The following is a 20,553-nucleotide window of genomic DNA, read 5'->3' on the forward strand; positions in this document are numbered from 1 at the left end:
CCCCCCCCCCGTTTTATCGCTGATAACTCGGTTATCAATGTGGCGCAAAATTTTTTCTTTCTGGCGCATATGAGCGCATTTGGGGTGCAATTCAGTGGGCTATAGAAAACCCGAAAATTAAGAGTAGGGGTGGCTGGTGTAACTGACCTTATTACATTATTGGTTAAAAACTGATTTTTTTCGTAATTAATTCTATTTTTTGGGTAAAAGTTGAACTAGCATGTACAAAATAAATTTTTTTGTTAAAGGTTCTTTTTTTATTGGAAATTCAACTATCATTTTGTTAAAAATGCAACTTTTTCATTGAAAATTTCATTTCGTTTTTTAATATTGCAACTTTCTTTTTTTTTGAGAATTCATCTTTTTGTTAAAAATTCAACATTTTGTGTTGAAAACTATACTGTCTTTAGTTAAATTTTAATCTTCATTAAATGATTATTAAACTATTTAGTTGGAAATGCGTGTTCATAAGGGGCTTCACGTACTTAAATTACGTAGTTCGTTTTTATTTTGTTAGAATAAAGACGAGAATAAAATTGTCTTAAAGCCAAAAGGGATTAATCGATGTACACAAAAGAAAAGGGTATTACGTAGGGAAATGGTTACGAAGGTTGGTCACCCCCTCCCCATTATTGTCCGTTTGCCTTAAAAATATGTAATTAAGGAATATTTACAAATAAAGTTATTGGTAAACAATGCAAGATTGTTCACTACACTCTTCGCAATTTATTATACATTTCAATTGTCAATATTACTATATATATATTTTGATTATTTTGAAATTGTGAATCACTGATTATTGATTATTTGACAAAGATGTCAATAATTTAACAAATATTACCGAATATTTCAAAAATATTTCTCAAAGATTTTGAAAGCATTCACAAAGCTTTCTCTGGGGTTTCAATGAGTTCCCAATAATTTCAAAGATTTAAAATATTTTGGAATGATTTTATACATATTTTAAAGATTTCACAAAGAATTCAATAATTTCTTAAATATTTTGAAAAGATTTCAATAATTTCACAAATATGACTGAAAATTATAATATATTTAAACTATTTCGCAAAATTTGTTTAAGAATTCTTAAATATTTCACTAAAATTACAATAACTTGAGAAATATTTCCAAAATATTACAAAGATTTCACAAAGATTTTTAAAGAATTACCAATGATTTCACTAAGATTAGACAGTTTTCAATGATTCGACAAATATTAGCAAATATTTCTAATATTTTTCGAAGATTTCCAAAGATTTTTTAAAGATTTGACAAAATTGCAATGATTTCCCGAATATTTTATGAAGATTTCACAAAGATTTTTAATATTTTTCAAATATTTCAGATAGATTCAAAAGATTAAATGTTTTTTAATATTTCGAAAAGTTTTCAGATAAATTTCAAAATTGCTCAAAAATTCCAAAATATTTCAATTATTTCAATAATTTTACCAAAGATTTCAGATATATTACAGAGAGATGAAGATTTAAATCAATTCCTATAGATTTTGCAAAGATTTCAAATACTTTGATTTCCTAAAGATCTAAAAAAGATTTAAATAATTTCACAAACATTACCAAATGTTTCGCAAAGATTTCCGAAAATTTCACAGAGATTTAATAAAGGTTGCAATGATATTTCAAACATTTTGCAAAGATTTAAAATATTATTCAAAGATTTCGGATAAATTTAAAAGATACCAGAAAGAAGATATCAAAAAAGACTTCTATTACTTCACAAAGATTTCAGCTAGATTTCGAAGATTGAACAAAGCAAAATTTAAGAGGCATAGTTTGAAAAATGTTGCAAAATAATCATTTATCCTTGATTCTAACCAGTCGGCATCTTTTTTTTATTGCGAGTGTCAATGCCTATTACATAGTTATTGCAAATAAACTTCCTTACCTTTTCAAGTTCGATAGGCTTTCCTTGAAAAATAGGGAAATCAATCATATTTTTTGCAATTTAGGCAGTCGCATTTTCGCATTTTTTTAAATACTTAATTTTTAATGCGAGCCCTTGCTTTGTAGTTAATTCAAATCCGATGAATTTAATCATTCGATTTCAGAGGGTGCAAATCAATTATTTGTCCCTGTCTTGTCGATTTCTAAGGATGACATTGCTCCCTCTGCCCCTAGGGCTAGACCGCATCTGTACCCTAATTAAAGTACGAACCCTAGGGAGAAAGTTCTAGTACTTGGTCAAAAATATCATTATTTTGGAAAGTTTTAATGGTTTTGTTGTAAATTCAAGTATTTTGTTAAAAAGTCATTTTTTGTAAAAATATTCAACTGCTTTGTCCAGTTGGTCAGAAAATTCATCCTTTTGTGTTGGAAATATATAATTTTTTTGTTAAAAATTTGGTAGAAAATTTAGCTTTTTTGGCAAAAAATTGATTTTTTTCTTCTAATCAAAACAAATTAGTAAATTAAAAATTTTAATTTGAAGTTTTCTTATTCCGTTTAAAAAAGAAGATATGCTAAAAATTTTACATGTTTAAAATTTTGCCCTTCTTTTTTCAGATTATTCCTCCTGACGATTATATCTTTAGTTGAAAATTTTATTATTTCGTTACAAATTCAAACTTTTTGTTAAGAATTCGTTTTTCATTATTAATTGAACTGTTTTATTAAAATACTTTCTTTTCAGATTAAAAATTAAACTTTTTTTTCTTTTTTTCAAAATCTTATTTCGGTTTAAAAATTCATTTTTTTCGTCGCAATTTTTTGTTTTTTAGTTAAAAATGCTTTAACTGAAAATGTAACTATTGTATTACTGGTTGAAAATTGATATATTAACTGCTTGGGTACAAGTTGAACCACCTTTTGTTAAAAATTAATTTTTTCGGATGATGTTTCTTTTCTTTGTTTTATAAAAGATTATATGTTAAAACTGTTACAATACTAATATTTTATTGATTGAACATAAATGGTCAGGAGAATTGAAAATTGGACAGATAAAAATGAGGGAAAGCTAAGGGGATTTTGAAAATGAACTTTTGCTGTCACCCTGTAAGAGGCAGGAAAATGTCCAAACAAATTACGTAGTTAAGTTATAAGTTTATATATCGTAATTATTGAAAGCATTGTAAATATTATCAAGAAATATAATGTTGTTAAATAATAAATGTAAAATTATTTCATGAGATCAAATTTAATCCTATTAATGTCTGTCTCTAAATTAAAAAATATTTTTTTTTAAAATGGTAACTTCTAATTTCAGGAAACACATTTTCTCATCTTAAAAAATGTTACATTTGATCTTATATTCGACAATTTGAACCCTACCTCGACTAATTTTATAAATAAGTATCACTTTGACCCTGATTTTTTCTATATATTGTTAAGAAATGCTCTTTAGATTTATATTCTTGTAATTTTATTATTTTAAACTTTTTAATATTTTTAAATAAATGACAATTAGGATGTCCATTTAGATCATCCTCAACACGTGGTACTACCATTTAATAACATTGTGTTTGTTATGTGGAAAATGTTAGAGTAGAACAAAATTAAGCATAAGAACCGCTACACATGACAAGAATAATTTAAAAACATTCATTTCACGTATTATTAGTCACGCGATCATAAGCTATTTTGTAAATAAATACGGTCTAGACTATGATTTATATCCAAAAGACCCTGAAGATAGAGTGAAAATCGATCATTATTTTCACATAGACACAGAAATTATTTGCAATACTTGAATACTATTTGCATAAGTTTACTTTCACAATGATTTATCAACAATTAAAAACTTAAGAATTGTTTTCAAATTTGGGATTTTCAATTAGATAGATTGCAATAAAAATTTAAAATATTAATTGTGAATTGTTTGTAGAGATCAATGTTTTTGCATAATCTAAGAGAAATCGGTAAATAGAAGCATAATATGTTGGACAATGCATACGAAATATTCGAAAAACTGTTGGAAGGACAAAAATGTTTATTGGGTCGATTCTTCAAACTCCGACTTTTTCGAATATTCAAAAAAATTATTTTGATATTTAAAGGTATTATAATTCAAACCAATAAGGCCAGTTTGGTGGAGGATTAGATTTTTTCTATTTCGAAAAATCCAATTTTCCAAGCGTGTATAAATTGTATTGAAATTTCGAATAAACGATTGCACACCTCTCGTTTCCACCTTCTATATTCTGGCAGTAAGCTTTTCTTGTCAGGACTTCTAATTTTAAAATAAAATGTGCATAGTATTATACTTTTCTTTTATTCCATGTTGCTTTCAACTAGAAACTTTCAATAATAATAACTTTCTGAGATCCTTTGTCTATGTGTCATTCCACAAAGAAAGATTCTACTTTGTCGATATGGGTTAAATTCAGGAATTAGGGTGTCCCTTTTTTTCGAAATTAAAATTGCTGGCTTTAATCCAATTGTTACAAAAATTATGTCTTGAAAATGAAAGCCAAATCGATTTATGTTTGCCCCAAGAACACATTCCATTAAGTTTTCCATATGATTAACATGGGAAAAATGATAAAATATTTAAAATTTACCTAAAAATCACCAAAAATGGTATCTTATGTAATTTTTAGCGTAATTGCAGATATTAAAAATTATAAATTTTGAAAAAATAAAAAAGGGGTTGCTTGGTTTGAAAAAAGTACTTTCCACATTTTTCAATGCAAGCCTTTCAAGCTTAAAAAGATGAGTAATTTTATTTAGAGAAACTATGCAAAAGTCAGATGCAGCCGAAGTTAAAAAAATCAAGATGGCGGCTAGTTAAATTTGCAAAAATATTAATTTCTCCATCTTTCATCAAAAATTTTTCAAACTTGGCAAGATAACCTAATTCATTTCATAAACTGTGCAAAATGGCGGTTTAAACTCAAATTGTGGATTTAGCGAATACTTGTACTTTTATTTTAAAGCTGCACCATGATTAAGAACATTTGGCAATAATATGCATTATTAACAACTATGAATAAAATGTAAATTTTTAGGTAAATTGCATGCATATATTTCTGGCCGGCAGCCATATTAATGTTTTTTTTAAATTTTGGTTGTCACTGACTACTGGAATGTTTTTGAAAATAAATTTGCTTATCTTACTAGCTTGAGAGGCTTTCGTTGAAAAATGGTTAAATTAGGCGTTTGTATTAAATTTAAACCAGTCGCCATGAAAAAAATGTTCTAAATTTCGACTGCCACGGCCTGCTGCATAGTTTCTGAAAATAAATTTGCATAGTGCTCATCATGTCAAGCTTGATGAGCAGCCTTTAAAAAAAGGCAAAATAAATCGTTTTTCTTACATTTGAACCAGACGCCATCTTAGATGTTTTCCAAATTTTCACTTTCACGACTTACTGCTTATTTTCTGAAATCAAATGTTCTAATATTGCTAAGTCTTAGAGGCTTCCGCTGAAAAATAGGTAAATAAGAAATTCGGCTTAAATTCGAACCAGAAGCCTACTTGCATTTTTTCAAAATTTCCATTACAAAATTGTGAAATTAATCATTTTTCTTAAGATTGAACCAGCTGCTGTTTTAAATTTTTTCGAAATTTGAACTTTCACGGCCTGCTGCTCAGTTTCTGAAAATAAATGTTATAATATTGCAACATTTAAGAGGCATAGTTTGAAAAATGTTGCAAAATAATCATTTATCCTTGATTCTAACCAGTCGGCATCTTTTTTTTATTGCGAGTGTCAATGCCTATTACATAGTTATTGCAAATAAACTTCCTTATCTTTTCAAGTTCGATAGGCTTTCCTTGAAAAATAGGGAAATTAATAATATTTTTTGCAATTTAGGCAGTCGCCTTTTCGCATTTTTTTTAATACTTAATTTTTAATGGGAGCCCTTGCTTTGTAGTTAATTCAAAGCGTTCCCTTTTGTTTTGAAACTTTAAAAAATAGCGCCTCTTCGAGGAAAAGAATTTTGAAAGAAATTTAAACACGTGTTTAAGTTTTTCCAGCGTATGATCGGATAATTTTCCAAAACTTTTATCATGTAGCAAATAGTTGTTTGAAAGATTTACCTTATGTTAATAATTTAGAATTTCATTAGATGTTAAACTGTTATTTAATGTTGGTTTTACATTTAAGATATGATCAGAATTCTTAAGAAATCGTTAGAATATATTGTATAAATTAATTACATAGCCAGAGTTTCTTATCTTCTTTTTCCAGTATTTCTGTAAAAGTACTGGACAAGTTAAAGCTGAGAATTAAATTTTAGTTTTAGGTCAAACGTCAAAGGGTTGCATGATAAGTTCTGCATCATTAATATGAAAATCGTTGCAGCACTCTGATAATATCGTGCGAGTGGGAATTAATTTATGATTAACATTCATATGCAGATGAGTATTAATGATTACCTATACCATACAAATTTCAAGTTTTTTTTTAAAAAGATTTCTGGAAGCAAGCTAAGGACTTATTTAAATTATCAATTCAATTTAATGCAGATTTAAAGGATTTTAAATGATTTTTAATAATTTTAATAGATTTTTACGATTTCCAAATGGAACATTTTAAGAGATTTTAAGAAACTAATTTTTTTTGTCTGTAAAATTAAAATCCATGTAAATCCGCTTAAAAACAAAGTAAATTTTTAAGTGACATTCGAATCATAATCTCAAGAAAGTTTGTTTCTTAGGTATATACGAAAGAAATCTCTGAGGCAAGTATCCTGGAGTATAGATTTGAATTTTTTACTTTTTTAAATGGTTTTGTTAAGGTAGCTTGAGGACAAGTGTACATCACGTGGTTGCAGGTATAACCTTTAATACCTAATTTTAACATAATAAATAAGTTCATTTTAATTTATATTCGATCTATTTCAAATTATTTTTATATATTTGAATGTATTTTTAAATTCTCAAAAGGGAAAATTTCAAGCGATATTAAGGTATTCAAAAGAATGTCAAGAAAAAAAAATGTCAACGAATTTTAAAGACCTTCGTCGGATTTTCAAAGGTTTCAATCAGTATCGAGAGAAATTAAAAAAATAAGTTAAATTAAATTAAATTTGAATGGATGCTTGAAGATATGAAATATTATAAGGGATTTTAAGATTTTTAAAGGAATATCACAAGATTTAAAGAATTTTAAGAAATCTCCAAGTATTTTAAGGGCCTTAAACGATCTTTTATTAACTTTATTGAATAAATTAAATTTATTTTATACATTAAAGGGATATCAAATGATTTCTAAGATTTTCAAGCGAAATATTCCAAGGGATTTTAAGCGATGTGAAAGATTTTTATGGGTTTGAACAGTTTTTTTAACGAACTTTAATCAATTTAATTAAAAAATATTCAAGGGATTTTAAATGATTTCCAGCGAATTAAATTCTAGAGAATGGAATTTCACGAGATTCCTAGTGACTCCAAATATCTCAAGGGACTTTAATCTATCTCTAAACAAGTTTAGGAAATAAGATAAATTTTATTTTAAGGTCTTTCTGAGAATTTTAGTAATTTCAAAGGTTATAAAGGAATTTAAAAAAGTTTCTAAGGATTTTAAAGATTTTCAGTCAATTTAAGAAATTGGAAATAATGTTAAGAGACTTGAAATTTTGCAAATGATTGCAATGGATTTCTCTTAAGCTTCATAGAATGATTTAAATTTATTTCACTTTGCAAGGATTTTAAATTCATTCTAAAGACATCTAACTATTTAAAAGATTTTTAAAGAATTTAAAACAAGTTAAAACACTCAAGATATTTCTTAAGCTTTTAACAAATTTCAACAAATTTTAATAGATTTCGATGAAATTTTTAGCGATTGTAAATGTATCAGGTTAATTCACAAAGTTTTGCTGCATGTTAACTTTATTTGTGCAAGATTCGGTATTTGATCAAAAGTAAAGCATTCCCTTGTAGTTTCTTTACTTTTTACTTGAATTCTTTTAATATTTTTCTATTATTTATTTCAATGGCAACCTATCTATAATCGCCTTCTATGTAATGATTATCCATAATGAATTTTCTGCAATTGCGAAAAAATTCTAGGAAATTAATTATAGGCCTATACTAATTTTTCTGAAATATTTTTTCTTAAGGGCCATATAATTTCGAACAAATTTACTATATATATTATTGATGTATTTTGAATATCAACAAAGTTTTTTTCGTATAAGGGATCGTCCATAAAATATGTTGCCAATTTGCTGGGGGAGGGGATCACACCAAAAACTACGATTCTTAACAAATTGTGAGGGGAGGGTGAAAATATTGTTACGAACTTAGATAACGTTTAGCATTGTTTCTTGACAATAAATTCTCAGCAAATCCCCGAGATGAGATCTTTATCAATATCAGGCAACATTTTTCAGTCACATATGAGTAATCTTTTGCAATCTTGCAATCTAGTGTACACTAAAAATCCGACTAATTAACCCATCGTAGAATCTTGACAAATAATTGATAAAATAAATATTTATTTTATATTGTATACCACTTCAACTTCAGTTTTTTTCTGAAACTGATGTAAAAAAATATTTTGAACTGTCCCACATAATCTCGGATACTACCTTCTTATAATTGTTTATTATTAGTTTATTGAAGAATTTGAAATATCAATGATATTCCTCTATCCTAAATATTCTCTCCTTTTCTATCCGTTTATCTTTTGACGCTACGCATGGTGATTATATGGAGAAGTCCATGGTCCAGAACCCCTCTTTAAATTTCTATTGTATTTTTTAATGGTTCAGAAAATCAAGAAAAGCTGCCTCTTTATTTCGTTTTTCTAATTAAAAGTTAAGTCAAAATTGATCACTAATCAGTAGAATCAGTAATAACGAAGGCTATAATCCTAGACCGACTTTTAACTTAGAGCTTATTAAATTTTGAAGAAGTATGGCAAGGTAGATTGGGACAAAATTCATTTAATTTTTTATTGAATTTAAACAGTGGCAAAAAACATATTTTTTATGCGTGTGCTACCGTATTTTCTCTATTTATTGATAATTGTTCCAAAACGCATAGATTAAGTCAATTGATTCTTGCTTTTAAAATTGTATAATTAAATGAATTAATCCAAATATTAGTTGCTTCATTTTTGGGGTTCTATATTCATTATTTTTACTGTATTTGTCATTAGAGTATATAAAATGTATGACTAAGTATAATCACAACCAGGAAATGAACCAGAACAACTCTAGCTGTTTTAAACAATTGTTACATTCAAATTCTTTTATTTCGAGTTTAAGAAGAATATCTAGAAAAAATATACTGTGACTCAATAACAATTCATGTCATTATAGACAATTTTTATAAACAAAATTAACTATTACACATTTTTTAAAACAGGAAAATGTTCTTCTTTGTGGAGTTGTACTACTCTTCATCATAAGAATAATATTATCATCACCTGAAATATTCTCATTTGACAATCTAGTAATAATTATTATAAATATGATTGATCAATTCTGATTCAAAAATTTAATTTTATTCAAAAATTATAACTTTAAATAAAATTTTATTTTCTCACAGAACCATGCTTTAAATTTTCACATTCTCATCCTGATGAGAAGGTATTGGTTTTATGTAAAATTTCACTTTTTCGTTTTTCATCAAATCTCCACGTTTTGAGACCCACTAAGTTAGAAAAAATGATTTTTACGAAGGGGTTTGTCTGTCTGTAGTCTGTATTCTGTAGGCACTATAACTTTCAAAAAATGGATCAGATTGGATTCTGTTTTAGCACACTTTTTAAAAGCGTAAAACGAAAGAACAACTTCGTAAACCAGCTTTTTTGGATCGAAACTCAGAAACTCAAACAATTTATCCTTATGACTTTTTTCGATGAAAAGAAAGTGATAAATAATGAAAAATCCAAAAATTCAATTTTTTGGTCAAACAATGCAAGATGCGAAAGAAATGAAGCAGATACAATTGAGCTCCCTGGAAAGACCTACAAATGTATAATGAATCATTTTTCGATAGGACGCGTAGTTTTTGTTTTTAGTCGTAAAAAACGACATTAAAATTTAAAAATTAAAATTTTTTGGTCTAACGACACAAGCTACGAAAAAAATGAGAGAAAACTTGTTTATCCAAAAAAGAGCTATAATTTTGAATAGGACACGCAGTTTTTCTTCAGTTATCAAAAATAACATTCATAATAAAAATATTAAATTTCTTTGAAAAAACGACACAAGTACGAACTAAAATTAACCCATTGCACACAAGACCGAAAAACTAAGCTTAACTTTGCTGATGCAGTTGTGGTAGTAAAACATGTCGCATACGTTTGAAATTAAACATACTTATGTTTTCAAGACCGCTCTACAATATGAAGACAAAATAATTGCTCGTTTACCAGGAAATTCAATATGGCGGAATTTACAACAAAAAACACGGAAAAATGTATGACAAAAAATTTTTGCTACTGGATTTCGTATCGAAAATTTTTTTCATACAACCAAATTGGTGCGCAACAGTGCACAAACATATTGAACTTTCGAAAAATGGAATACAACAAGTTTGAAATTCAAGATGGATGTCTCAAAATGGCGAATTCAAAAAAAAAAGAAACTGTTATTTCTACCCTCAATTGATGGCAATGAATTTGACTATTACCCAAACAACCTATATATATTTCTCATGGTTGTTCGGGTCACTTGTTACAAATCTGGCTGCGAAATTGCAAAATTAATTTGTTTAAACTGTTTGTTTAAACAAATTATCCCGAAGAATTAGATTGTTCGCATGATGCATATGCTTTTTATGGTTTTTGGGTCCGCTGAGTACGAATCTGGCGTCAAATTTGCAAAATGAATGTGTTTAAACAATTTTTAAAATAATTTTTAAACAAATTGTTACAATATTAAAGTTTCTGCGAGATGCATATGCTTTCTTTGGTTTTGATGTCCGCTGAGTAAGAATCTGGCGTCAGATTCGCAAAATCAATGTGTTTAAACAGATTTTTAACAAATTGTTGCAATATTCCTTTCTATCAGTTGCCGTATTGGACGTTTACCATAAAATAAAAAATGTAATTTTCAAAGCGAAACAAAAAACGAAAACACAAAATAAAAAAATTATACAAAAGAAAATAAAAGTAAAAAAAAGCTGTCTATCTTTCGACCTCCACACGGTGATAGTTGGTAAACGTTAAATAAGGCAGCTCACAGAAGGGTATATTGAAATAATTTGTTAAAAAATGGTTTTAACACATTAATTTTTTTAATCTGACGCCAGATTCGTACTCAGGGGACACAAAAACCAATGAAAGCATATGCATCTTGCAAAAACTTCAATATTGCAACAATGTATTAAAAAATTGTTTAAACACATTGATTTCGCAAATTTAACGCCAGATTCGTACTCAGCAGACACGAAAACCAATGAAAGCTTATGCATCTTGCAAAAACTTCAATATTGCAACAATTTGTTACAAAATTGTTTAAAAAATTGTTTAAACACATTGTCTTTGCGAATCTGACGCCAGATTCGTACTCAGCAGACACAAAAACCAATGAAAGCATATGCATCTTGCAAAAACTTTAATATTGCAACAATTTGTAAAAAATTATTTTAAAAATTGTTTAAACACATTGATTTTGCAAACTGGACGACAGGAAATCATTTAACTCAATTATTTCCTACTTTCAGAAAGGTACTCTCCAAAGATTTTGTAAAAGCATCATATTTAATGTGGTGTTTTTTACTTTTCTAGTTGGAAGTTCACTATTTTGAGCGCAGTTGTTTTACAAGTTTTGATACAATTGCAAAAACGCAGTGGATATTTACAAACAACTTTTTTTACAGTGTTACTGAAAAGTATTTGAAAAATTTTTTGGAAATTTTTAATTGCAAATTGCAATTTAAACACGAGGTTGGGGAAAAGAATTCAATCGAGTTTTTGGATGTCAGCATTTATAGGGAAAATGACACAGTAAAAACCAACTGGTATCAAAAACCTGCCGGGCGCGGCAGGTATCTCAATTTTCATACTCATCAACCAATTACATACAAAAGAGGTGTTGTCAATAACTTGGTTGACAGAGCAATAAATTTACCTGCCAGAACTTTCCATTGAGAAAATTTAAAGAAAGTTAAAGAAGTTTTAATCGCAGTTTTAATTACAGGACACTCACCCCCTACAACGAGAAAATGAGCTACAAAACATAGTTGAAGAAGCAGATAGTAGCCCACGACCTACCAAATATACATATAGCCCTGTCTGATGTGGAAGGGTTATCACAAAAAAATTATGGGAATGCTTAAACCGTACATTATAAAAACGTCATTCACTAATCCTTTTGATTTATCGCGATTTTTTACGAAAAACAAAGAAGAGTAAGTAAATTACTGTTAAATGTAGTTTATTGCATTTCATGCAGGGGGTGTGATACATGTTACATCGGACAAACAGAAAGATGCTTGAGATCATGTTTTCAATTTTGAAAATACAATAATTTTAGATAGAACGGAAAAATACAAAATTATAAATTTGGAAATGGCTCATATTGTCACAACAGAAAGCGTTAAAAAGTGGGCGGACGCAGGAAATCTGTCGGAATTCTATCTTTTGTTACTGCACACAACCAAATAGACCGAGAAATAGGCCAATACCCCAAACAAATTTTTAATTCAAGAACCCTAAGCAGTTTGTTTGAATCAAAGAAAACTGCAAGACTCAACAAAATCCTCCTAAATGCATGAAAAACAAGAAGAAAAAATCAAAAATACCTTTATAAAAATAGCTAATAATGCATTTAAAAATATTTCAAAGAATGTACAACAGAAAGCTTAACTACAAACTGCATTCTCGGATATCTGGTTCAGGAAAACGTCATTTAACCCAGCTCCCTACAGGGGAAGTACGAAAAATTTAAAGTATAAGAAAAAAAACTGCGGTTTCTCACGGTTGGTAAATTCAGCATTTTTTATTATTATCAACAGTGCCATCGCACTGCTGTTTTGTGTGTATTGTTTTTAGTATTTTAAGTTCAAACAATTTTTAACTATATAGTTTTGTTTTTTCTTACAATTCCGTAGTTCAGGTTCAGAATCATAGCTTTATACTTTAAATTGGTTCTGTTTTTTGTTATCTCAGTTTAGCATACCATAACTTTGTAATTTTTACTTTTTATGGTGTCTTATGCTCAAGGGGGAGAGGGCAGATTGATAATAAAAAGCACCAAATCGCGTAGAAAAAAATTCAAGAACAGTTTGCTATTATTGAATATCTGCCTCACATATCTCAGGTTTCAAACGTAGAATCTCTTAGATATCATTATTAATGGTGTGACTCTTTGTATCTCGAGTTTACAAATTAATAATTTCAAAAACAGATCGATAATTTGAATTTTCTTTTAAATACCTGCCTTTTGTATCACACGGTGATTAAAATTAAAAATTCTTAATTGCCCTGAGGCCTCCCAGGTTTCCGAGTTTCTAATCTGTAATTTTTATTCTTTTTGTGCTTTATGCTTAAGGTGGTGGGGATATGAAAAGATTGAATACTTAAGGGTGAAAACATTTCCAAAACAAATTGTGAGTCTTAATTATCTGCCTATTGTGTCTCAGATTGTAATTCTAAATTACAATATTTAAATATCGTCGTTTCTGTCTCTTAAGTTCTAAATTTATAATTATTTGCTTTTTATTGTGTCTCATCCTTAAAAAGAGAAAGAATAGCAAATCCACCAAATTCACGCTTTCAGTCATCCCGTGCTCGGTCTTCCTAGAACTATTGGTTCACCTGACTAAAAGCGAGAGTTATATTTCTTGGAATATTTTTCAGACAACATCTAAAGACAGACTGCTAATTTTAATTATCTACCATTCGTATCAGGGGTTTTTAAATCTACATTTTTTTAAATTAACATTTTTTATTTTTTGGACTTTGTATCTATTTGGCAGGCAATACGAAAACTTCAAAAAGTTTAATTAAAACTGAACAGCATATTGCCATTCTTTATGTGCCTGCTTTTATGTTTATAACTCTGTAGTTTCGCTCTTTTGAAAGTACATTTTTTAAACCAACATAAACTTTAAAGAAAAAAATTTTGCAACAAAATTGCACAAGAACTTCTATATTATTTATCCGTCTTTTTTATACTATCAGGATTCGAAATGTTTCAAGGCCTTTTAGGCGTCCTCTTCAGGGAAATTTCAATAGAAAACTTAAAGGCCATATTTATAAGTTATGCTAATATTAATTAAAAAGCAGAATTCAGTTTGAAGTTAATTACTAATGAGTTACTTTTTATGTTTAATATTTCTGATAATATATTGTATCTTTGTAGAAACAAAAAAAATTTTAAGTATAATCAAAATCTAAAGAAAACAATCTTGAGTTTATTTGAGAGTTGATCGGTTTGAAATTTCTGATTAAAGCAAAATCAAGAAAGCTTCATTTCTATCTATAATGAAGAAGTTTATTTTTTTTCGTAAATCCAGTAAAAAATGTAATTTCTTTTTTCTTAATGATGCCTAATCACAATGAACAAAGTTTCCAATTTTTCTTCTTCTGAATATATCCACTGATTTTAAAACACGGCTTTCGGGTATAATTTTTAACAAGATTTTCTTATTTTTTATTTTCAAGCAAAAATCGAATACATTTATTTTAAATCAGTGTCTTCAGAAACATTTAAGATTATATTTATAAATAATAAAGTGAAATTTTAAATTAATTTAAATGTAATATAATTTTAGTTTTGTACATACAGTATACTCATTTTTATTATAATTTAGTTATGCTGAACAACAATACATTTTATACACAAAAAAAGTCGACGCAAAAAAATATGTCTTAGAAAAAAAGTCAAATACAGAAAAAACCAAAAAAATAAACAATAATAGCTGTTTCCAACAAATGTTGAGAAAATAATGGTTTTAATTTTATTATAAAAACTTCCAGTAGTTGAGGAAAAATTTGAGGTGAAATTATTAAAAGAATGGGCAAATTTCCAAAATGTTTAAGGGTTTTCTTATTTTATAACTATTCTAGAAAATTTATATACCCAATAGAAATTTTTGAGGAATGGTTGAGGAAAAGTTTCGTATCATATTTTCTATTATTTTTCGCATTTTACTGGCACAGTATCGGCCAGAATTTTCAGTCAACTGAATACTGTATTAAATACATGGATTGAAAAATATTTTTGAAATAGAATATAGAACTAGGTGAAAAAATTCACTTTAATCGCTCGCAACTCATTCCAAAAAAAATCGCAGAAAATTCTAGCCCGAATTGAACCATATATATTCAAAAACTAGTTGGACGTCTTTAAACATCTGAAAAAGTTGACGAAAGCTCCTTAAAGATTCTAGAATGCAACGCAGTTTTCCAATTTCGAAATATGAATTTGTTTACTAATTTCAGTTTTTTTCTACAAAAACATATCTTCTTAGAAAGAAATAATGATAGGGCGTCGTTTTATAGCTAAAAAAGTGCAGTTTTTCAACGTGGTGGAAGTACACTTTAAAAAAATTAAATTAGTTCAATATTTCGCGAAATAATAGCCCGATATATTAAAAGCATCGATGGTTTCCTTCGATGGTAGATCGATCAAACTTTGGTGATTTTTATTCCATTTAGGAACACTAGCCAAACCCATATGGCGTTTTAATGATAAAAAATTAAAATGTGAAAAAATTAAAAATATAGAAAGGTCAAATATTCTTATTACTTATTTTTACATCTATGACTCTTACGAATTTGCACGAAATGTTCAGCTTAAATACTTCGGGCTGAACGGTTTTATTGTTGGAATGAAATTTTCAGTTCCAATTTTCAATTTGAAAAAAAATTCCGAGAAAAAAATTACTCTATACTCTAATTCACGCAATCATCGTGTTCACAGATAGTGGTTGAGGATTTGCTCAATTGGTATGGACAAGGTCTACTTCGACCGGATATGTTATATTCTGCATACAACGAGGCTCAAGTTCATAATATGCTATCTCTGTTCAAAGTATTATACTATGTTAAAGACTTTTCAACATTCTATCAAACAGCCAGCTGGGCACGTCTTCATGTCAACAATCTCATGTTTCTTGATGCTCTTCTAACAGCCATAATTTACCGACGAGATACAAAATATAACAGTTTTTCGATGCCATACAAAATTTATCGTAACTTATTTGTTGACTCTAAGATCATCCAGGATGCCCAACGGAAACAAATAGCAACAGGCACATTTTTCGTCCATTCTATGGAATTATTTAAATATTCTCCTTTTAAACCTTGTTTGATTTCAATTTGTAGGCATTACTCACGACATCAACAAAAATTTCGCCCTGATACACTCAAATGACACTGAAGAGTATTCCTTAAAGAACAATTCTAACTCTGAATACAAGTTGTCTTACTATTTTGAAGATATTGGCTTAAACGCCTTCTATTTGTACTTTCGTATTTCTAACCCCTTCGGGGTATCAGCAAAAAGTTACAACCTGTCGAAAATAGTAGATTTAAAAATTCGAGGAGAGTATTTATTTTTTGTAAACCAAAAATTAATGGCTCACTAACACATTAAACGTTTTTCCAACCAGATGAGTGAACCAGAACAATTAAACTGGAATAAAAATTTTCTTCGATTTTACTCAAATCTGAGCTTTCCGAATGGTGTCCCATTGCCTTAACGCAATGAATCCTTCACTCTGCCTATGTTTAAGGTGTCAAACCTACAGGTTAGTTAAAATTACGTTTAGTACTTATTATCAGAATTCTATATATTTTAATTTTATTATTTTAATTTCCTCACGCCTGGATCTACTGAAAAATTCTTGCAGAAAATATCCGAGATTGAATCGCGACTGACTGAAGCAACTGACTCTGGATATTTTGTTGACAAGGTTGGCAACAAGATTAGTATCTACGATTCTGATGGTATAACGAATCTTGGTGCAATCCTCGAGGGAAACTATGATTCACTTAATCTTGAGTACTCTGGATCTTATGATCAACTTCCTATAAACATGTTTGATCACATCAGCGACAAGAGTGATAAGGCTCCATATGCTCCAAGTTCTCTTCAATTTTTTGTCACCAGCATGAGGCATCCATTGTTTTATCGAATCACAGATATGGTTATCAACATCTTTTTAACGTTCGTATACCTAATGCAAAAACAAAGTAGCCTATTTAAACTTTCTGTACATATTGTGAAATGGTATTATATACCACGTCAGTGGTATAGAATATTAGTATTACGTGAGTAAATTCACGCCCAATCAACTTAAATTAAATTTCGAATTCCTTAATAAACTATGCCTGGTCGAGCACAGAGTCCATCCATGATCTGTCATAGGACAGAAGGCTCGAGGGTTTTGGCATGGTGCCAGGAAACAAAACTCCCGAGAGTTAGGCATTATAATCCTGCAGCTCCGATCCGTCACCAGACTGGGGGGTCATAATAATTTTTAAAAATACACACATCCACTAATATCGTCGAACCTTTTTGTTTATTTTTGTTCACTAGATACTCTTCAGGCCCGTGGGCCCGACCACCACACTACACGCTCAACACATACACACACTCAACATGGACAGATTCACGACTAGGTAGTCGTGAATCGTTAATTCACTCACGACACCTCCACTTAACGTTGACAGGAGAAAAACACGGCCACATAAGAATTCTTCACCGATTGTTCAGTATTCGAACTGTCAAAATACTAGCAGCCGACAAATTTGAGCGCACACTACGTATAGTAGATGTGCCAACTACGTTTTGGATCGCGCATGCGGCGCATGTGCGTGAAGTGGCGAGTTAACATGGCGATCCATGTGGAACACTCTAAAGCGAGTGAGAGGGGAAATCAGGGTAAATGCCTACCCACTGTAGAACACTCAAAATTTAAGTGTTCCTTCACACGCTTAGTTGCATAGCTTAGTCGGCAATCTAGGTGCGTAATCTATGGCCTAAGCGCCAATTCTGTACGCGGCGTCGTCTACACTCTGTGTGTTCGACCATAGTACAGCCCACCTCTTTAGTAGTTTGTCTCCCATAACGATGCCGAAAATGTAATTATACGATGTATATGTGTCTTCATTTTGCCTTCATCAAATTGTAATTAGTGCGTAGTCGATATTCACGGTGGTGGGGACAGTTATCGAACAACTCAAGTGAAATTTGTTCTTTTCGAATATGGGTTTGGATGTGTAAGATATTAATTTAAATTCGGTGCCGCAGTGAGAACTGACTAAGTACGATCGGCCAAGATGGCGGCGATTTTTGTTGACCTTTCCTGTCAGTAATGGACCACCATGGTGGAAGTTGGTTAGTAATTCAAATTACACACCGAGGGTGTAATACGATAACCAGTAAATTCTGCTTTGTATAAGTTTGGGGGTATCATTTATCAAGTTTCTAGTGAGAGTCTGGCCGGTAGAGGGCATCAGATTAGCACGATCGTCCAAAATGGCGGCGACCTTCATTGACCTTTTGTGTCATTCATAGACAGCCATATTGAGGATCGTTAATAAATCATTTACATGATTTCAGTAATGATCAGTATATTCATAAAGTTTTTAGTAAGAGTGAGGTCGGTAGTGAGCATCATATTAGCACAATCGTCCAAAATCGCGACTACCTTCATTGACCTTTTGTGTCATTCATGGAACGCCATATTGGAGATTCGTTAAGAAATCATTCACATGATTTCAGTAATGATCAGTCTATTTATAAAGTTTTTAGTGTGAGTCTGGTCGGTAGTGAGCATCAGATTAGCACGATCTTCCAGAATGGTGGTGGCCTTCATTGACATTTTGTGTCATTCATGGACCGCCATATTAGAGGGTTGTTAAGAAATCATTCACAAGATTTCAGTAATGAATATGAGTTATTGTTATTATTATAAAGTTTTTAGTGAGAGTCTGGTCGGTAATGAGCATCAGATTAGTACAATCGTCCAGAATGGCGGAGACCTTCATTGACCTTTTGTGTCATTTATGGACTGCCATATTGGATAGTCGTTAAGAAATCATTTATATGATTTCAGTAATGATCAGTCTATTTATAAAGTTTTTAGTGAGCGTCTGGTCGATAGTGAGAATCAGATTAGCACGGTCATCCAGAATGGCGGCGACCTTCATTGACACTTTGTGTCATTCATGGAACGCCATATTGGAGGTTCGTTAAACAATCATTCACATGATTACAGTAATGATCAGTCCTTTTGTAAGTTAGGTTACTACAGTTAACCCTTCAGGAAGTAAGGAAGCATGTTTAAATAATAAGGCTTTACGCATAATTGTGTTTTTCTTTTACGAGATTATTTGAATTTAATGTGAGGCATCCAATGCCACTTCAATAAATGATTATTTTGTTACCCATAACATCTGGTTGTACCTCAGTTATTGAACATTGATGAGTGTTCTGGGAGTTTTCTATTTTTCTTGCTCATTTCCTCCAAACCCTATCCCTTTCTGTGTTGAGCTGGTGGGGAGCTAAATAACATTCAGTAAAAGTCATTAAAAATTAGATTAGTACCTTTTGTGTGTTTTAGGTTATTTAAATATTCACAATCGATCTGACGCCCTTCAGGCAACATGGTAGTCGACAACTCAAGATGTCGGTATGAAAACTCGCCATTCAAACTTCATTCAAGTAAATTAATAATTGGTCTATCAATAGCCTATAGCCTGGCAGCCTAAAATTTAAATAGTTATTCGCTGGAGTTTAGCCAATATGTTAGAAGAATTTTTTTAAATTTTCGATTGGCTGAAATTCTAGCCAATAACTAAAATAATAAAAAACCAAGGTTATAATATGTATTTACCACTGCTTCTCTTTCTTCTTCTTTTTTTATCATAAAAACAGATGCAGCGAACGCCAACCAATTTATAGACATGAAGACCTTTCTTATCCAGGTGCACAAATTAAATCAGTTGATGCTGGAGGTATTTTAACATACTTTGAACCCTTCGATGTCACTATCAATAATGCTCTAAATGTAAGGAATCTTTAAGATGGACTTTCCTTTAACATCAAAACCAGGAATTATCGGTTGGACCACCAACCTTGGAATATAACCTTGACTGTAGACAGCCATAAACATACAAGAGCATGAATTCGGGTCTTTCTTTGTTCAGTCGATGAAAATCCATATTTCTATGCTTTTGTTCGTAAAAACTACATGAAATACGTGGTGCAAATAGACAAGTGTACGGAGCATTGCAAGTAATGCTTAATGCTTCCTAGATATAAATTTTAAACAAATATTTGTAAATAATTATAATAATGCCACTCGGCTTCCTTTCGATGGTTGATACAATGCATATAAGTAATTTCGTTTTTTCGACAGTGCAACTTGATACCAACATCAGCGTACGCAATAGTCGAAATGCGATGTTCACGCAAAACTTTGGACAAGATGCAGAGTCTTACCTGGAATTCTACAAGAAGCTCCAGAAAGCTGAAAAAACGAAATATTCGCCTTTTATCCACCTCACTATGGTTTTCCTAACAATCTGATGATTCCGGAAGGTAGGGCCGAGGGTATACGATATAAAGTAATTGTTTGATCCTAAAATAAATAAATAATAATATAACATTGCAACAAATTCGAAAATTCTCTCAGACTGTGAATATTGAATTGTATCCTTTTAGGATTCAGGTT

General features: G+C 30.1%; 1 protein-coding gene across 1 annotated transcript in view; it reads left to right on the plus strand.

Moving 5' to 3' along the window:
* Window positions 1-17,706, plus strand: part of LOC117170821 (arylphorin-like) — a 25,373-nt gene extending 7,667 nt beyond the window's left edge. The window contains exons 2-5 of the mRNA XM_033357863.1: window positions 15,792-16,062; window positions 16,196-16,362; window positions 16,723-17,039; window positions 17,412-17,706. Of these exons, the coding sequence (XP_033213754.1) occupies window positions 15,792-16,062; window positions 16,196-16,362; window positions 16,723-17,039; window positions 17,412-17,706 (1,050 nt within the window). The remainder of the gene's footprint in view (window positions 1-15,791; window positions 16,063-16,195; window positions 16,363-16,722; window positions 17,040-17,411) is intronic.
* The last annotated feature ends 2,847 nt before the right edge of the window (window positions 17,707-20,553 follow it).

The sequence above is a fragment of the Belonocnema kinseyi genome, chromosome 4 (assembly GCF_010883055.1).
Source record: "Belonocnema kinseyi isolate 2016_QV_RU_SX_M_011 chromosome 4, B_treatae_v1, whole genome shotgun sequence".
In the NCBI taxonomy this organism is placed as follows: Eukaryota; Metazoa; Arthropoda; class Insecta; order Hymenoptera; family Cynipidae; genus Belonocnema; species Belonocnema kinseyi.